The sequence below is a fragment of the Puma concolor genome, chromosome B3, assembly GCF_028749965.1.
Source record: "Puma concolor isolate L17-30 chromosome B3, mPumCon1.1.hap2, whole genome shotgun sequence".
Classification (NCBI taxonomy): Eukaryota; Metazoa; Chordata; class Mammalia; order Carnivora; family Felidae; genus Puma; species Puma concolor.
Window position 1 is genome coordinate 39,838,739 of NC_141672.1, and position 15,572 is coordinate 39,854,310.

Consider the following 15,572-nt stretch of genomic DNA (forward strand, 5'->3'; position numbering starts at 1 on the left):
CATCAACGTGTGTAGCACCCAGCAGGATTTCAGCACAAAGTCTAACTTTGCCAAGAAATTACCCCTATAAAACTGTCTCATGACTTTAACTCCTACAGTGATAATACCTAGATCAGTAATAAGGGAATTTTCAAAAGCTACATTAAACCTTGAAAAGCTATTCATAACCGAAAAACATAAGAACCATATTAATGTAACAAACCATTTTCTTTGACAGACAAGCAAGGACTGAATTAGAAAAGCAAAGCTAGGGTACAAGTCACAAGGAGAAGGAGAAAGAAAGAGGATTCACCATCACATAAAGCCATCTTCCCATCCTGTAAGTTAAGGAAGATCATGTCACCTTAAACACATACAGGAAAGTAATTGCCTGTTGTCAGAGAAATGTGTCCTAGCTTCCTAGAAATTATAGGCCATAATTATGTCACATAAACCATATTTATTTTAGCAGAAAACTTTTTTGCACTTTTTAATCCATATCCCACCTTGCCATGGCATAACCCTATTATCCAGTTACTTTATTTTATACTCCCAAACCCTTCCCTCCCACCACCACCCACACACAAACAAATACTTTTTCTCACCATCTACGATGATGGTCAATTTTATGTGTCAACTTGGCCAAGCTATAGGCTTCAATTAATTAATCAAACATTAATTGAGGTGATACTATGGAAGTATTTTATAGATGTGACTAAAGCCCTTAAGCAGTTGACTTTAAGTAATAGAGATTATCCTACATAAGCCTTAAGAGGAGAACTGAGGCCTCTCTGGACACAGAGAAATTTCACCTGTGGATTTCAGAGCTCTATATTTCTCTAGCCAGCTTCAGTAATAGCATAGGCCAATTCTTTGCAATAAATCTCTTGATATATATATCACCCTGATATCACCTTAAAAAGATTATTCTTATATAAACTCTACCCCCATGTGGGGCTTGAGCTCATGACCCCGAGATCAAGAGCTGCATGCTCTGATTAAACCAGCCAGGCACCCCAATATCACCTTGAGATATATATATATATCTCAGATCCGAGGTGGATCACTTCATGTAAACCCTCTTTGACATTACTGGGGAGACAGTGTCAATCAATGTACCACACTAAGTCAGATAAGTGAAACAAGAGAGAACGTGCCAGGAACATGAAGATAGCATTTTCTTGGTTCTAATAACCTCACTATTCCATCTAGAATAAAGAACCTCACTTGAAACATGAAACCTTTACTTTCACTGGTTGAACATTTTGAACATATTTTTAAAGTGTAAGAATTGTCTACAATTAAATTTTATCTTAGAAAATCATGTTTAAGGTAGAGTGAAAGGGACATCTGGGTGGCTCAGTCTGTTAAGCCTCCAACTTCAGCTCAGGTCATGTTCTCACGGTTTGTAGGTTCAAGCCCCGCGAGCCCCGCATTGGGCTCTGTGCTGACAGCTCAGAGCCTGGAGTGTGCTTTGGATTCTGTGTCTCCTTCTCTCTCTGCCCCTCCTCTGCTCACTCTGTCTCTCTCTCAAAAATAAATGAACATTAAAAAAATTTTTTTTAAATAAAAAAGGTAGAGTGAAAAAAAGCTAAGTAGATGCACAACAGACAAGAAATGCACAAATCTTCTCTGGGATGAATGCTTAATCTCTTCCTTATTCTTTCTTGCTGGAAAATAATTCACTGATCTAAAGATGAACAAAAAGAAGTGACACAGAAAAAAACATCATGCAATAAAAATTACATTAACATTTCCATGGCATTTGATAACCTAAAATTTAGCATGCAGTTATCCCTTCCTATGAAAATCCTGATTTTCTTCAAAATCTACAAATAATTTACTGCATTATCCAATGCGGTGTGCTTTTCCCTCCCTCCAATAGCGAAAGTAATTCTATCTTTTCTGTCACTATCTGTCAAAAATTTCAGAATCCCCAGTTATAATTGAGGTTATTGCTAATTCCAGAAAGGGTAAGTTTGGAATGTTTGTCAGAACTCTCAGAAAAGGAGCCATTTGTATAAATCAGAAACTAGACATTTGGGCTTCTGGGAAATGGGGCCATTAGCTTTTGAATGCAACACGCTGCTCCCAGGGAATCAACTGCTATTAACTTTCATTAGCTAACATTTGCCCTCCTGGTGGAAGAGGGGAAGGCTGTGATGTAACACCAGCAAAAGAGAAAACAAGAGAGGGAGTAAGGGAATGACGGAGGGCAGTAGCTACCGCTACCATGCTTTGCTTACATCACGCATTTATTTTTTCTCTTACCTTGGGCTAAAAGGAATAGCAATACAATATGTTATGTGGCTCATATCAGTAAATAAAATTACATGGTGGATAGCAAATTGTTATATTTCTGCTGAAGAATAAGGTTTTTTCTGTATATTCTTTGTTGCTGTTCTTTTTTTGGCCAGCCTTATCCACCTTGTCAAGTCAGAAATTTCTTCTCTGTTACCTTCTCTCAATCCCAGGCTCTCGTTTTTCTCTTTCTATTGCTAAGTGTGGAAAAATATGGAAGACCTGCAACTATGCCTCCATTGGTTTGAGTAATCACATGTCCAAAGGAAAGAAGGAAAAGATTAGAGAACTCAGGTCATTTAGACTGGGTCACTAAAGTGGACAATGTTCTTTTTCTCTAGCTTTTTACCAACTACAATTCATAGACCTTTCCCTGTTTCAATAGCCTATGCCTATTCAGGGTTCCAGGCATAAAGGACTCAGAGAGATCCCTGACCTTCACTAGAAAAGCACTAAGAAATAATGCACCGTTCTTTCTCCAGGTTATTTTGTGTACGTGGGGGGATAGGAGGAGGACTCTTAACAAGGTCTACCTACTATAACAATTCACAGGCTGTGCTGATCTACTTCAGAGTATTATTCCCTCCCCTTTGTGGAAGGTACTTAGTCTGAAGACATCAGAGAATGGCAGAACACTTTGCTCTTGCCCAGCAAGCAATTCTCATGTGGCAGAGGATGGAAACAGAGGGGTAGGATGGGGGGCGGGGGGGAGGGTAGAAACTACAGAAAATGAGGACAAATGTACAAGGTATGTGTTATCTGAAAAAGGCTATTTGGTATTATTGTAAAACATATATTTATTTGAAAGATAAAACACACATATTGTTTTAAGAACATCAACTACTAAAAGAAAGTTTCCAAAAATTTTTCTGAGGTCATATACATATATGGAAAATAGACTCTAGGATTCCAAATGAGAGAAAAATGACAGAATCTCAAGGTCAGCAAACAGGTATGTGAAATGTTTCTATTTATCAGAAGAGGACAAGATTTTATAAAGCTTCATAAATACCATTCTAATTCTAGCCATCAGTGTTAAAAATATACAAAATGATAACCTAAAAGGAAGGAAGGGGTCCCACAAATCAGGGGTAAGGATTTTGGCACTTCTTATTCATTCCTCCCAGTTCCCTGCATGACAGCCCCTCTGTGAGGTTGGTAAGACCCCCTCTACTCTGTTTCAGCCTCTGGGTCTCGCCCCCTTTTCTTTTCGTCTCTGGAGCCTCAGATACAAGTGTAGTAATCAAGTGACTCAAAGCTGTTCTTACGATTGTCCATCCCTGCTCTAGATAAAGGAAGGGTTTCATGCAAATACCTTCACAGGCAGACACTTCTGTGTTATCCTCTTCATGGGTAGAGAGCAGGTGGCTGAATTTTGATTTCTGCTCCAATCCCACCTGTGTGCCTTTCTTAGATGCTTCTGAATGAAAACTCTGGGACCGGGACACAGAAATCTCAAATTGTTTGATCACCTCCTCATCACTGTCAGAAGATGTGCATGGCTCTTCATCATCTCCAAAGCTGTTAACTGGGAGCAAACAAGAGCCATGAGTTTCATGGGGGGCCCACAATAATACAGAGATAGGTAATTTGGAGAAACAGAAGAACATGGATGAGGAGTCTGGATAAAGCAAGCCCACACCAGGCAGAAAGATTTTAGAGCATTTATTGAAACACAAATTTGAGCCCAAAGGAATCAAACAGGAAAAGAAAGCTTACGAGGGCAAGTAGAAATATATGACTAGAACCCGGGAGGAAACATTGGGACGCCCCTAATTGACATAATAAGACCTCTTGTTGAGCAGGGAGGCCCTGCTGATTTCTTGTGTTGCTGACGTGCTTGTAACTGGGAACAGGACATTTGATTTACATTCATTCTAGTCAATGATGACAGAAAATATGCTCTTAGCCTCATTTCTATTATTAAAACACAAAGAGCCAAGCCCCACTCCAGAACAGACCTACTTGCAACTGAGATCTTCCAAAAGTATCCTAGTTTTGAAGAGACACCCATAGTAGTATATGTAATTTAAATGAAACAAAACAAAACTAGCTTATATTATTGTGTTCCGATGCCTTTCTCAGCACCAACGACCCAACTCAAATACCCTTTGAATTATTTATACCACTTTGTCCATATCAGCCCACTGGTCCTTTCAGCTTCTACAATAAGCGAAGATAGTTCTTCCCTTTGAGTTCTTTGCCTTTGATGTTCCTTCTACCTGGAACTCTCCTGCCCTGGTATTTACCTGGCTGGTTCCTGTCCTCTCACCACCGAGGTGTCAGCTCCACTAAACCCTTCCCCGTTGCCCCACCTTAAGCAATTCTCTTTATTTCTCTCTTCTCCCCTATGACTTTCATGAAAATAAAGACATCACCTGTTTTGTTACCTGATGTCTCTTCATTATGTAAAACAATGTCTGTTGCATAGTAAGTGCTTAACAAACACTTGTTAAATATTGAATAAACTGATGAAGATGTAATGCTTTCTCCAAGCCTGAGCACCTCTCCCCCTCCCCCCCCCCCCCCCACACACACACACACTCACCCAGGGTTCCCTGTGCCTGGACTAGTTTCCTCCAGCCCTCTAGACTAGTCAAGAATCTAGCTCATCATCAGGACTTGCCATAGACATCACTTCTTCCAGAAAGCCCTTCACTGATCCCTTAAATAAGGTTCACGGCTTCTTCCATGAGCTCAGTCCTGCCCTATCAGTGCTCCCTCCGGCTTTGTGACAGATTTACCTATTTAATTTCCAACCATTCCACCTAGCCTGCACACATCAGGAGAGTAAGGGGCACAGCAGACCACCCACCTATGTATCCCTCAAGACCCTATCTCTATGCCAGGCACATGGGAGGCTACTCTGTAAATATTTGCTAAAGTAAATTGGAAACAATAAATAACAGGAATTATTTCTTAGAGATTTGCTCCTCCAATCCAAAAGTCATATAGTAATTCTGGGGAAGGGTATGGTTGTTAATTCACATATGTGTCCTGAAGATTCCATCTGATTCAGAAGCTAAGAAGAAATTATAAAGCCATTTTGTAAGTGAGAGAAAATACTTTAAGTACCAGCCTGATCAAAACATTTATTCTCTTATTTAAGAATTGATATTTCTGAGTTTGTTAAGAAGATATGTAGTAATAACAAACACTTATTTGTTTGTTTTTTATGTGCCAGGAACTGTCCTAAGTGCTTACACATATTAGCTCACAGAATATACATGAAACACCATTATTGTTCTCTTTTTCCAAGTGAGAAAACTGAGATAGAGATGTCTACAACGGCTGACAATAATACTTCCAATAAGGGGTAGAATGGAGATTTGAATCAAGGTAGCCTGTCTCTAAAGGCTACATTTCTAATCATTATGCTGAAGAACCAGAGAGAGAGAGAGTGGAAAGAACTCTTTATGCTCACATCAACTAGCTCAATCCCTGTGGTCAAATCCTTTAAACACTCTGGATCATTTCTGATGTCTGGGTCATTTCCCAGATCTTCTCTAGATCTATGTTTTCTGCCTCCAAACTTCCTACCCAACAAACATGTATACTGGATCTGTTTTGCTTTTTATGGAGCAGCTGGCCCAAGAATACAAGAGCACATCGCTGTCAGTTCACTCAATTTTGTTGGCCGTGACCAGCACATGGTAAGACCTGAAAAGCTAAGTGTCAAAACATACTGGATATGCCAATGCTAACAAACCATCTTAACAGAAAATGATCATAAGGGGCAGTCTTCCCATGTCTCAAATGCTGGGAAAAGCACCTGTTGTGGGATAGACCATCACATATGGGAGAGACCCAGAGACCAGTGGAGCAAAATTGAATTCCCTTCACCTTTAGAGCATAGGACCATCTAAGCATCTGAGAAAAAGTTAGGAGGATATGTGCATGGGAGGGGTGGTTGGAATAAGTGTACATGGGAGCTCTTTCCAAGTGTGAGGTTCCATTCCATCTGTATCACTACATCATTTTTTAAGATAAAAAGAGAGAGGGAGGCAAACTATAAGAGACTCTTAAATACAGAGAACAAACTGAGGGTTGCTGTAGGGGAGGGTAATGGGCACTAAGGAGGGCACTTGTTGGGATGAGCACTGGGTGTTATATATAAGTAATAAATGACTAAATTCTTCACATTTAAAGAAAAATTTTTAAATTTAAAATAAAATAAAAATAAATAAAATGTAAATAATCATAGTCATTAATTTCAAATTGAGTTAGTCCATGGATCTTTCTTCATCTATAAAATCAATAATTAGAATTATTAATATTTTTTAGACTTCATTAATTTACCATTATTAACCATAATTCATCCTTGATTTTTTTTCTCCAGTGAGTCATCAATCATCCACAGAGAAAAGATTTCCAGTTCATTCAACATACACTATATACCAGGCATCTTCTTGACTTTGCATATGTTACCCCACTTAACCACCATAGCAACACCAGGAAGTAGGGATGATTCTTATTCCCATCATAGAGATGGAAAACAGAGGCACAAAGCAGTTAAGTAACTTGCCCTGGGCAACAAAGTAAGCAAAATAACACAGTGGGACTTGAACATAGAACTTATGTTTTTAGCCAATGTGGATATCAGCAGATGTTATTGTGTGAGAATACTCGCGCCATATCTAGTTGTCAGAGTTGGGCCAGGGTGCCCGGCTGCCTCCGCCCAGGAAGTTGCTTCCTTTGAAAGGAGAGAAGAGCAGTGAGTCCACATGGGAGTGAATACATACAGGAAGGCTGCAGTATAAGTGGCCTATGGATCCTTGGGGGATTATAAATAAAACTGCACATACTATTCTAAGTCTTACACCCCAAGGATCTCAGAGAATTCTTCACCTAATAACAAAACCCGCCATACATCCTAAAAACCACTGAGTAGCAATAGAAGTCCCTTGTGGTACTATAACAATAATAAAAGCAATCCCATATAGAGCATATATCATGTGCAGGCACTGTTCTAGAACTTTACATATTTTCATTTATTTACTCCTTACGATAACCCAAAGAATAAGTACTTTATTATTCCCATTCTCTGGATGGGAAAACTGAGGCAAAGTGAGGTTAGTAATTTGCCATAGTCATAACAGTTAGTAAATAGTGGAACCAAGATCGAAACCCAGGCTGTATTGCTCCAAAGTCAATGTTAATGGACATAATGCTCTCTCTACCATCAGCTGCCTCAAGGGGAAAAAAAAAACTTTTTAAATTCCTGGTCAAAATTGATACAACTGTATTTTATCACTAAGAACACAAAATTACACAGGCTGAGTTAGAAAGAATTTTTACGAACATCGTTTTTAAAGATCCCTGCTACTTGCCTTGTAATGATTCTATGTCAACAACTAAATAGCTGATCTGGATTTCATTCAACTTAAATTTTTAAAATTGCAAAGTCTCATCTAAGTTGTGTTGCTTATTTTAGAGATAATATAGTACTCTCTGAAACACTGTATAAACATAAACTTTAAGCTAAGTACCTTTCAAGCTAAGTACCTGTGAAACAGCACAATGGGCATTTGTATTAAAATCTTCACCTCTTCATCCAATTAGCTTGCTAAAATAATAGGAAAACATTGTACAATTACCATGGATGTGGATACATCTTGAAGTTGAGATTGTTCATTTTACTCAATCACAGAATTCAGACAGACCATAGATAGCACCCAAATATCCACCACCAAAGAGAAGTTAGACTCTTCTGCAACCTTTCTGATGCATGGCCACCTGGCTTCACCCCTTTGTTCATACATTATCAAGGTGCTACTGTGGGCTTCTTGCACTGACAGCAAGTTCATGACTTGGACAGGTACAGAGAGCTAACTGATGACCCATCAATATTGAATCCCTACCACAATGGAGTCAGAATGTCCCTCACTCTAATTTGTAACGATTTTTTCTTGTTTAAGTAAGAAGGGGCAGAGCCAATGCCATCTTTATCTTCCACATTTAAGTAAAGAAGGGGGGCTTGGGCAGGGCCACAGAAACTGCTGTCAGGTATAACATTAGTCAAGGCTAGACTGGTTAAGAGTGTAAGTCTGGAGTCAAGCTGTCTGAGTTTGAATTTGGGATCTTCCACTCACTAGTTTGAGACTGAAGCAAATTCTTATTCTTTTTGAACTTCAGTGTCCTTATTGAGATTCCTTACTTCTTACAACTGTTGAGAGAACTAAATGAGATTAGCCATGTAAAGACACTTAGCATATGCCTGGTATTTGATACGCTCAAACTTGTTCATTATTATTATTATTATTATTATTATTATTATTATTATCCCCCATCATGGCAGTACCCTAGGTGGAAACCCTTTCAGGAAGCCTTACATTTACATACAAAGGAAAGAATGTGCCTGTTCTTGCAGGGTCTAACTTGGAAACTCATCATCAGGGTTTTGTAAGGAAAAGGTGGAAGAAACAAGGGCTGGGGGAGGAAAAGATTAAGCTGATAATAGGAGTTGTGTCACTTTCCTTCCTCACTATCCTTTTTCCCAAGTTGGAGGTGGAGCACTCTATGAGTTGCTAATGCTGTCTGGCTGTGGGCAGTGCTCAACACCTGCTCATTTTCTTGTTTCTTTTAAGGCAACAAAACTACCAACTGGTGATACAAAGGGAGGATTTCTTAAGCCTGTCTGCTGCTATTTTACAGATGGAGTTAGAATTTATAAATGATCAGTGTAGCTCCAAGCTTATTAATTCCTTCCCACCCACACAAGAGCAATTAGGTGGAGGGAAGTACGGCTCACATCTTCTAGATGGGAAGTGGAGACAGGTGGGGGTGGGTTGCACTCAGTAGTGCAGTACCTGGGTGTTACTTTTAGCTACAATTGCAGGAAATCCCTTACATACTGGATTTCTCAAATACCCACAGTGAATGCCTGCCCGTGGTGGCTGGATAACATTGGAAGTAAGAATAAGAAGTTGGTTAAAGTGAAAAAGCAGAAAGGAGGTCAAATGAGACAACTGCCCATTTCAGATCCTAAGAAAGGAGCCACATTTCTGGAAGCACAATCCAGCCATTATTGGATTCAGGCAGGAGAGAAAAAGATTTTTTATAAATCATCCAGCCTTAACTATTATCAGACTATGTTCTGTGGAAGTCTAGGGTTCCACAAAGGAGCTTCAATGCCACTATCAACGTGGAGATATGGGTGGTTGCACTGAGCAGGTTGAGCTATGCACCCTCTACAGTCAAGGATATTTTGCCCTAATATGGCTTACATTTTTGTGAGATTTTGTTGAGAATAAAAAAAAGAAGTCCCAACACTTTTTAAAAGTTTGAAAAACATTGATATAACCCAACTCCCTCATTCTACAGAACAGAAACTGAGTCTGGGATTACTGAAGGGACTCACCAAAGTCAAATAGATGGTTAGTGGCAGAGGAAGAATTAGCATTGGGTTCTCCTGTGCACACTTGTTTTGTTATCCTGTACCTTTGCGAGATATTTTGACAATTCTATTTCCTACAAAGAGATGCCGCTTGTAACAGATATGAGTAAGTCAAAAATAAAAGATTAAAGTTAATAACATACAGATCACTATACTAGGGAAAAGTTACAATATCAAAGATTCCAGTTCGTTAAAAATTTTTTTTAATGTTTATTTATTTTTTAGAGAGAGAGAGACAGAATACGAGTGGGGGAGTGGCAGAGAGAGAGACACACAGAATCCAAAGCAGGCTCCAGTCTCTGAGCTGTCAGCACAGAGCCTGATGTGGAGCTCGAACTCATGAGCGGCGAGATCATGACCTAGGCCAAAGTCAGAGGCTTAACCAAATGAGCCACCCAGGCACCCCTCAAAGATTCCAGTTCTGATAACAGCAGAATAAGTGATTTGAACTCACCTACGAATAACAGTTATAAATTCATGAAAAAAACATTTAAACAAACTATTTGAAGACACAGAGAGTGAGCAAGAGCAGGGACGATCTGGAAAGGATCCAATCTTTGAAAGAAGGAAATTTCACTGGATGAGATACATGGTTACATTGCTTTTCTGTTAAAAGTACCACCAAGTCCATGAAGCACAGGGCATCTAGGACTCAGAAGAAATCAGAAGCCTTATTGACTTAAAATGTTGGAGGACAGAATTCAAAGAAATATAGGGGAAAACTCCACAAAGGAAGGAACCACAGAGAGAGAACTCCAAAATCTGCATGTGAACTTAGCTCAAACAATTGACTGAAACCTGAAATATGATTGCATAGGGAAGAATCCAAGGAACCCCCTAAAAGTCACAGCTAGAGGGCTAAAAATCTACACAGACATTTTGGCTGCAGACTATCGCAGAGGAGACTGAATTAGGAGTTTGAATCTGGCCAAGTTAGAGAGGCTTAGTACACACCTCAGGTATTCCATTAAAACTCTAGAAGGAGCAACCTTTGAGCTAAGACTAAATGTAAAACTGAAACAAACTCAGCAGAACAAAGTATGAAGCCAATACTCCACCAGATCAAAGGAATCAACAATTAATTGTGGGCTGAAACAAAAAGGAACATATTTCTCTTCCCCACCAGGCTGTTCTCATCCAAGATAGAGAGGAGGCACCATGAAAGCATCAGGGGTGGGGTGATTAGCTCAGACTATGGGGATTACACAAAGGCTGCACTATAATAGGTAGTATTCTAAACAGACCTGTGTCCGTACTCATTGGACCCTGATTTCTCATTATCTGACTCTCTCAACTACAAGTGTTTCCTGAACACTTGACTTTGACAATCACTTTGAAGTTCATGACTACAACAGGGCTCATCCGGACAAGAGCAAGTGCTAAACTGTTAATCTCCCTGACTCTTTAGCTCTGCTCTCTAATCTGTATGCTTCCAACAAGGGAATTTCTTGATAGGACCCAAGTGTTGTGTTGTTTTCTTGCTACAGTGGCATTTACATACAAATTAATGGCCAGGACTATAATTTACTCTGCTGAGAACTGCGGTGACCTGGTAATTAAATTTCTGCACATGCAGAGAAAACATAAAACCAGAATGGCTGCTCTTGCTTTCTTTTCTCCAACCCCCAAGAGCTCTCTATCACTCCAATGAATCCTTAAACGCAAATGTGAACCTACATTACAATTTACAAATGTTCTGATTAGGAAGACAAAAAAAAAATTCCATTGCCATGGATACTAAGGGCCTGGGATGGATAACCAAGGCTGAGAGAGATAATGGACAGATCTTGAGATGTGCAGGTGTTGTGAGTTTTTGAAATTCTAGCTATTCATTCCACTCACTCTTCTTCTTATCCCATGCTGCAAATCATTCTCAAGGCAGTTTCCAAAGTTATTGTTTTATCTTGCAACACAGCCCAGTCAGGCTACTGGGATAATATCTATAAGGCAGTTTCAAACTCTCCCCGGCACCAAATCTACAGTAAATATATCCAAATATATCATGATAACTAAAAGGCATGGACTGAAAATGCTCACTTGGCTAAGAGCTTTTTTAGAAGAAAACTAAAAGCCATATTCCAGGAAAAGTCACATAATTCATACCTCATATATTCAGTGGTGGTATGCATATATTGGAATAGCAGCCCTCAATGATTCCACTGATAAAATCAGATAATTAATAACTTTTCTCCATTTGCAGAACCGTTGATGGAAAATTTTCTAAATGTTTGACTTTTCCCATAAAGGTTCTGTCCCTTGGGTTCCTGTTATCACCCATAGGCTGACAAGCACAAGCAAGTAAAAAAAAAAAAAGTGGAAATAGTTAATCATGCTTCTTTCCTCAGCTTGTTTTGTCATGGATGTGCATGCTCCTGCCTGTGATTGTTACATGGCTTACATCATCTAGTCATAGTTCCATTGGCAAAATAATTCCTGCTTTGTGATGAAAATAAATACATTAAAATTTCATGGGGTGCCACAAAAATCACATCCATTTTTGGCATTGAACCACCTGAACAAAGCTGGCACCACTGAATTAGAAATGTTGCCCTGGGTATAATAATGTCCCTTGTTCCATCCATATTCTTAACTGTCACGTAGAGCTTACCTTCTGATATTTATCTTACTTACATTTTCTAAGTGGGTTTAGGTAGCTGTAGTTCCTCTAACATGTTTCAAGGAATTTGTGGTCTTAATTCATTGTTCTCTACTCTATCCCCTTAGTGTCTAACATACTGCTAGGAATAAACGGTCTTTCAAAAATGAATAAACAAATGAATTTTAAATTAATACAATAGTGTATTGGGCAGGTTATCTAGAGAAGCACAGCCAATAGGGGAGATATGTGTATTTATATTTATTTATATATGTATTTATATTTATTTGTATTTTTATTATAAGGAATTGGCTCATATAATTATGGGGCTGACAATTTCCAAGATCTACAAGTGGCAATCTGGAGACCCAGGAGAACCAGGGGTCTAGTTCCAGGCTGACTGAAGGCCTAAGAATAAGGAAAGCCAATGGTGTACGTTCTAGTCCAAGACCAGAAGACGACCAATGTTTTTGTTCAAGCAGACAGGTAGACAAAGTTCTCTCTTACTCAGCTTTTCTCTTCTATTCAGGTCTTCAATTGATTGGATGAGGCCCACCCACATTAGAGAGGGCAATTTGCTTTACTCAGTCTACCATTTCAAATGTTAATCTCATTCATAAACATCCTCCCAGATACACCCAGAATAATATTTGATCAACTATTTTGGCACCTCATGGCACAATCATATGACACACAAAATTAACCATCACAAATATCAGATAAAAGCCAAATGCAAAGCAGGAAGAATGCCAAAAAGAAGCAGGTCATGTACCGGTTTTTATCCCAGCACTGACACTTCCCAGTTGGGTGATCTTGCATGAACCTTAGTTTATTCACCTTTAAAAATCAGACCAACTTTCTGTTCTGGCTATATGGAAGCCTGAGGACATATAGAACCCCTTTCTGCCACAAACTCATAGAAACACTGATAAAATTAGAAAGACACCTGGTATTAACCCAGAGGAGTAACCAACTTGTTTGGCTGGTATCTAGGATATCAACGGCTTTGGGTTCATGCAAGGGTAGAATAAGGATGCTAGCATAAAACTACTACTCTTTAATAGAGGCTGCCCTTTCTATGAAAAGAGGACTAGTAAATTTCATCTAACAGTTTGGACTTAGAGAAGTAGCAAGGAAGCTTACTATCTATTGGGGCTGTGAATGAGAAAAAAATTACCCTATGACAAATAAAAACATCAAGTCTTTACCTCTCTCAGAGATATAGTATCAGTGAAGCACAGATATCTGAAGGTAAGAAATTAATAAGGGAAATGGGTAAGCATCTACGAAATCCAGGAGACCCAGTAGAAGCAAATGCAAAATTGCTCTATAGGAATATTTCCATAACCCAACATACACAGGATTACACCCCTCACCAAGCAAAAACACACCCCTTCTAAAGATGAGTTAACACCACAAACACACAGAATATAATACACAAGAGGAATTAAATTAGCTTGAGGTGAAATGGAAAACAATCTAAGAACATGCAGTAATTTAAATCCTATGTGGAAGATTCACAAAAATTAGCCATGTATTAGGCCACAGAAGAAGGTTCAAAAACATTATATCACATTCTAATTTCAATATGGTGAGATATAAAATACTTTTAAAAAATTATAAAAATGCCTTTTGGAAACCAGAATCCACATTTTTAAATAATTGATGGGTCAAAGAAGAAACCTAATTGGAATAATAAAATATTTATAGCTGAAAAATAATGAACACATCATATATCATATACTTGTGGGATATATTTAAAGTGGTACTTGAAGGAAATTTATGGATTCATTTAAGGTATATATTAGAAATCAAGAAAAGGACTGAAAAATTAATATGATAAATGGTCAATTTAAGATGTTATTGATCAACAGTTTAAACCAAACCAAAATGCATGGAAGAAATAGAGAAGATAAAAAGCAAATATTAATATAAATGTTAATATAAAGAAAACATTTAAAACTAGACAAGATGAAAATGGTCTCTTAAAGATAAGCCATTGGCAAGACAGAGACAAATAATACATTTACATATATAATGGACACTTAAAAATCTGAAAAGAACAAAAACCAGTCTAAACAATTTAAAAAAGAACAAATAGATAAAACATAGACCAGTAGCTACTAAAGAAATAATAGAAAAAATTCAAAAAGCGACACATCTATCCAGACAGTTTTATATGACTTTTTCCAACTTTCAGTGACCAGGTAATTGTTCTTTTATATAAGCCATTCTAGAAGGAAAAACTTCTTGTATCATTTTTTAAGGATAGCATAAACTCAAGTAAGGTAATTTACATAGTGGATCAATCTCTTATGATGCTACTTGCAAATATTGTAAACTAAGCAGCAAATAAAATTTGTGATATATCAAAAACAAACACATTGAGAATAGGAATTTATAACAGACATACAATGAAGTTTAAGTATCAGGAAAATCTCTTAAATGTAATTAACCACATTAATAGATTAAAGATGAAAATCATCTCACCAGATGTGGAAAATTATTAAAGAGGTTTCAACATCATTCATGACAATGATTCTCAGTAACTAGGAATAGAAGAAAATTTGCTCTACTTGAAAAAGAAAATATACCATGCATCACACTCAAAAGTAAATTTTAACGTTCCTTAGAGACAATAAAAGACAAGAACACTTGCTGTTACCACTTCCTTGCAATTCTGTACTGGAGATCTCAAAAGCACTATAAGACAAAAAATAAATGAAGGGGGTATATTGTAATGCAAGAAATGAAATGCCAAGAGATTGAAATTTCCAGGTTAAAAAAAAATCCATGAGAAGCCCAGGTCAGCCTTTAAATTGTTAAGGGTTCATCAAGGGGACGTCTGCCTCCAATCAAGATGAAATAACAGGTACCAAATTTAGCCTCACTTGTGAAGCAATTAAAAACCTGGACATAGACAATGTTTCTGAAAATATTGAACATTATGCAACCCCAAACAGGGATTCCTGAGAGATGAGAAATAAGCAAGTGAGTTCTATGCTTACCCAAACTGACTGCCTGGAGAAAGTTTTGAGGCAAAGCTAATGGTCTCCCTGATTTGAGGAGATGGATCTAGGGGCCAAGGCTGTCAGGGCTCGCCCAAACAGTCTGGAAGAACAGAGCCACAAAAAGAACTCACAGACCTGCTGTATTTGAAGTCTTCAGATGAATGCTGATAAGGGCATGTGAGGAAAAATACTGGAGCCATGGAAAAAGCTAATGGAAATGATTGGAGGTAACAGTACCCGGAGCTCACACAGAACCAGGAACCGTGAGTGCCTGGTTCAAGTAGCAAGC

The 15,572-nt window shown here is 38.3% G+C and overlaps 1 protein-coding gene across 6 annotated transcripts in view; it reads right to left on the bottom strand.

Annotated features, from left to right (window-relative positions):
* Nucleotides 1–15,572, bottom strand: part of SYT16 (synaptotagmin 16) — a 260,696-nt gene that overhangs the window by 37,395 nt on the left and 207,729 nt on the right. For 4 of the 6 annotated variants that reach the window (XM_086709593.1, XM_086709591.1, XM_025919626.2 and 1 more), the window contains one exon: nucleotides 3,596–3,808. The exons of the other annotated variants lie outside the window; for them this stretch is intronic. In XM_086709593.1, coding sequence (XP_086565719.1) covers nucleotides 3,596–3,808 — 213 coding nt within the window. The remainder of the gene's footprint in view (nucleotides 1–3,595; nucleotides 3,809–15,572) is intronic. 6 annotated transcript variants of the gene reach the window in all.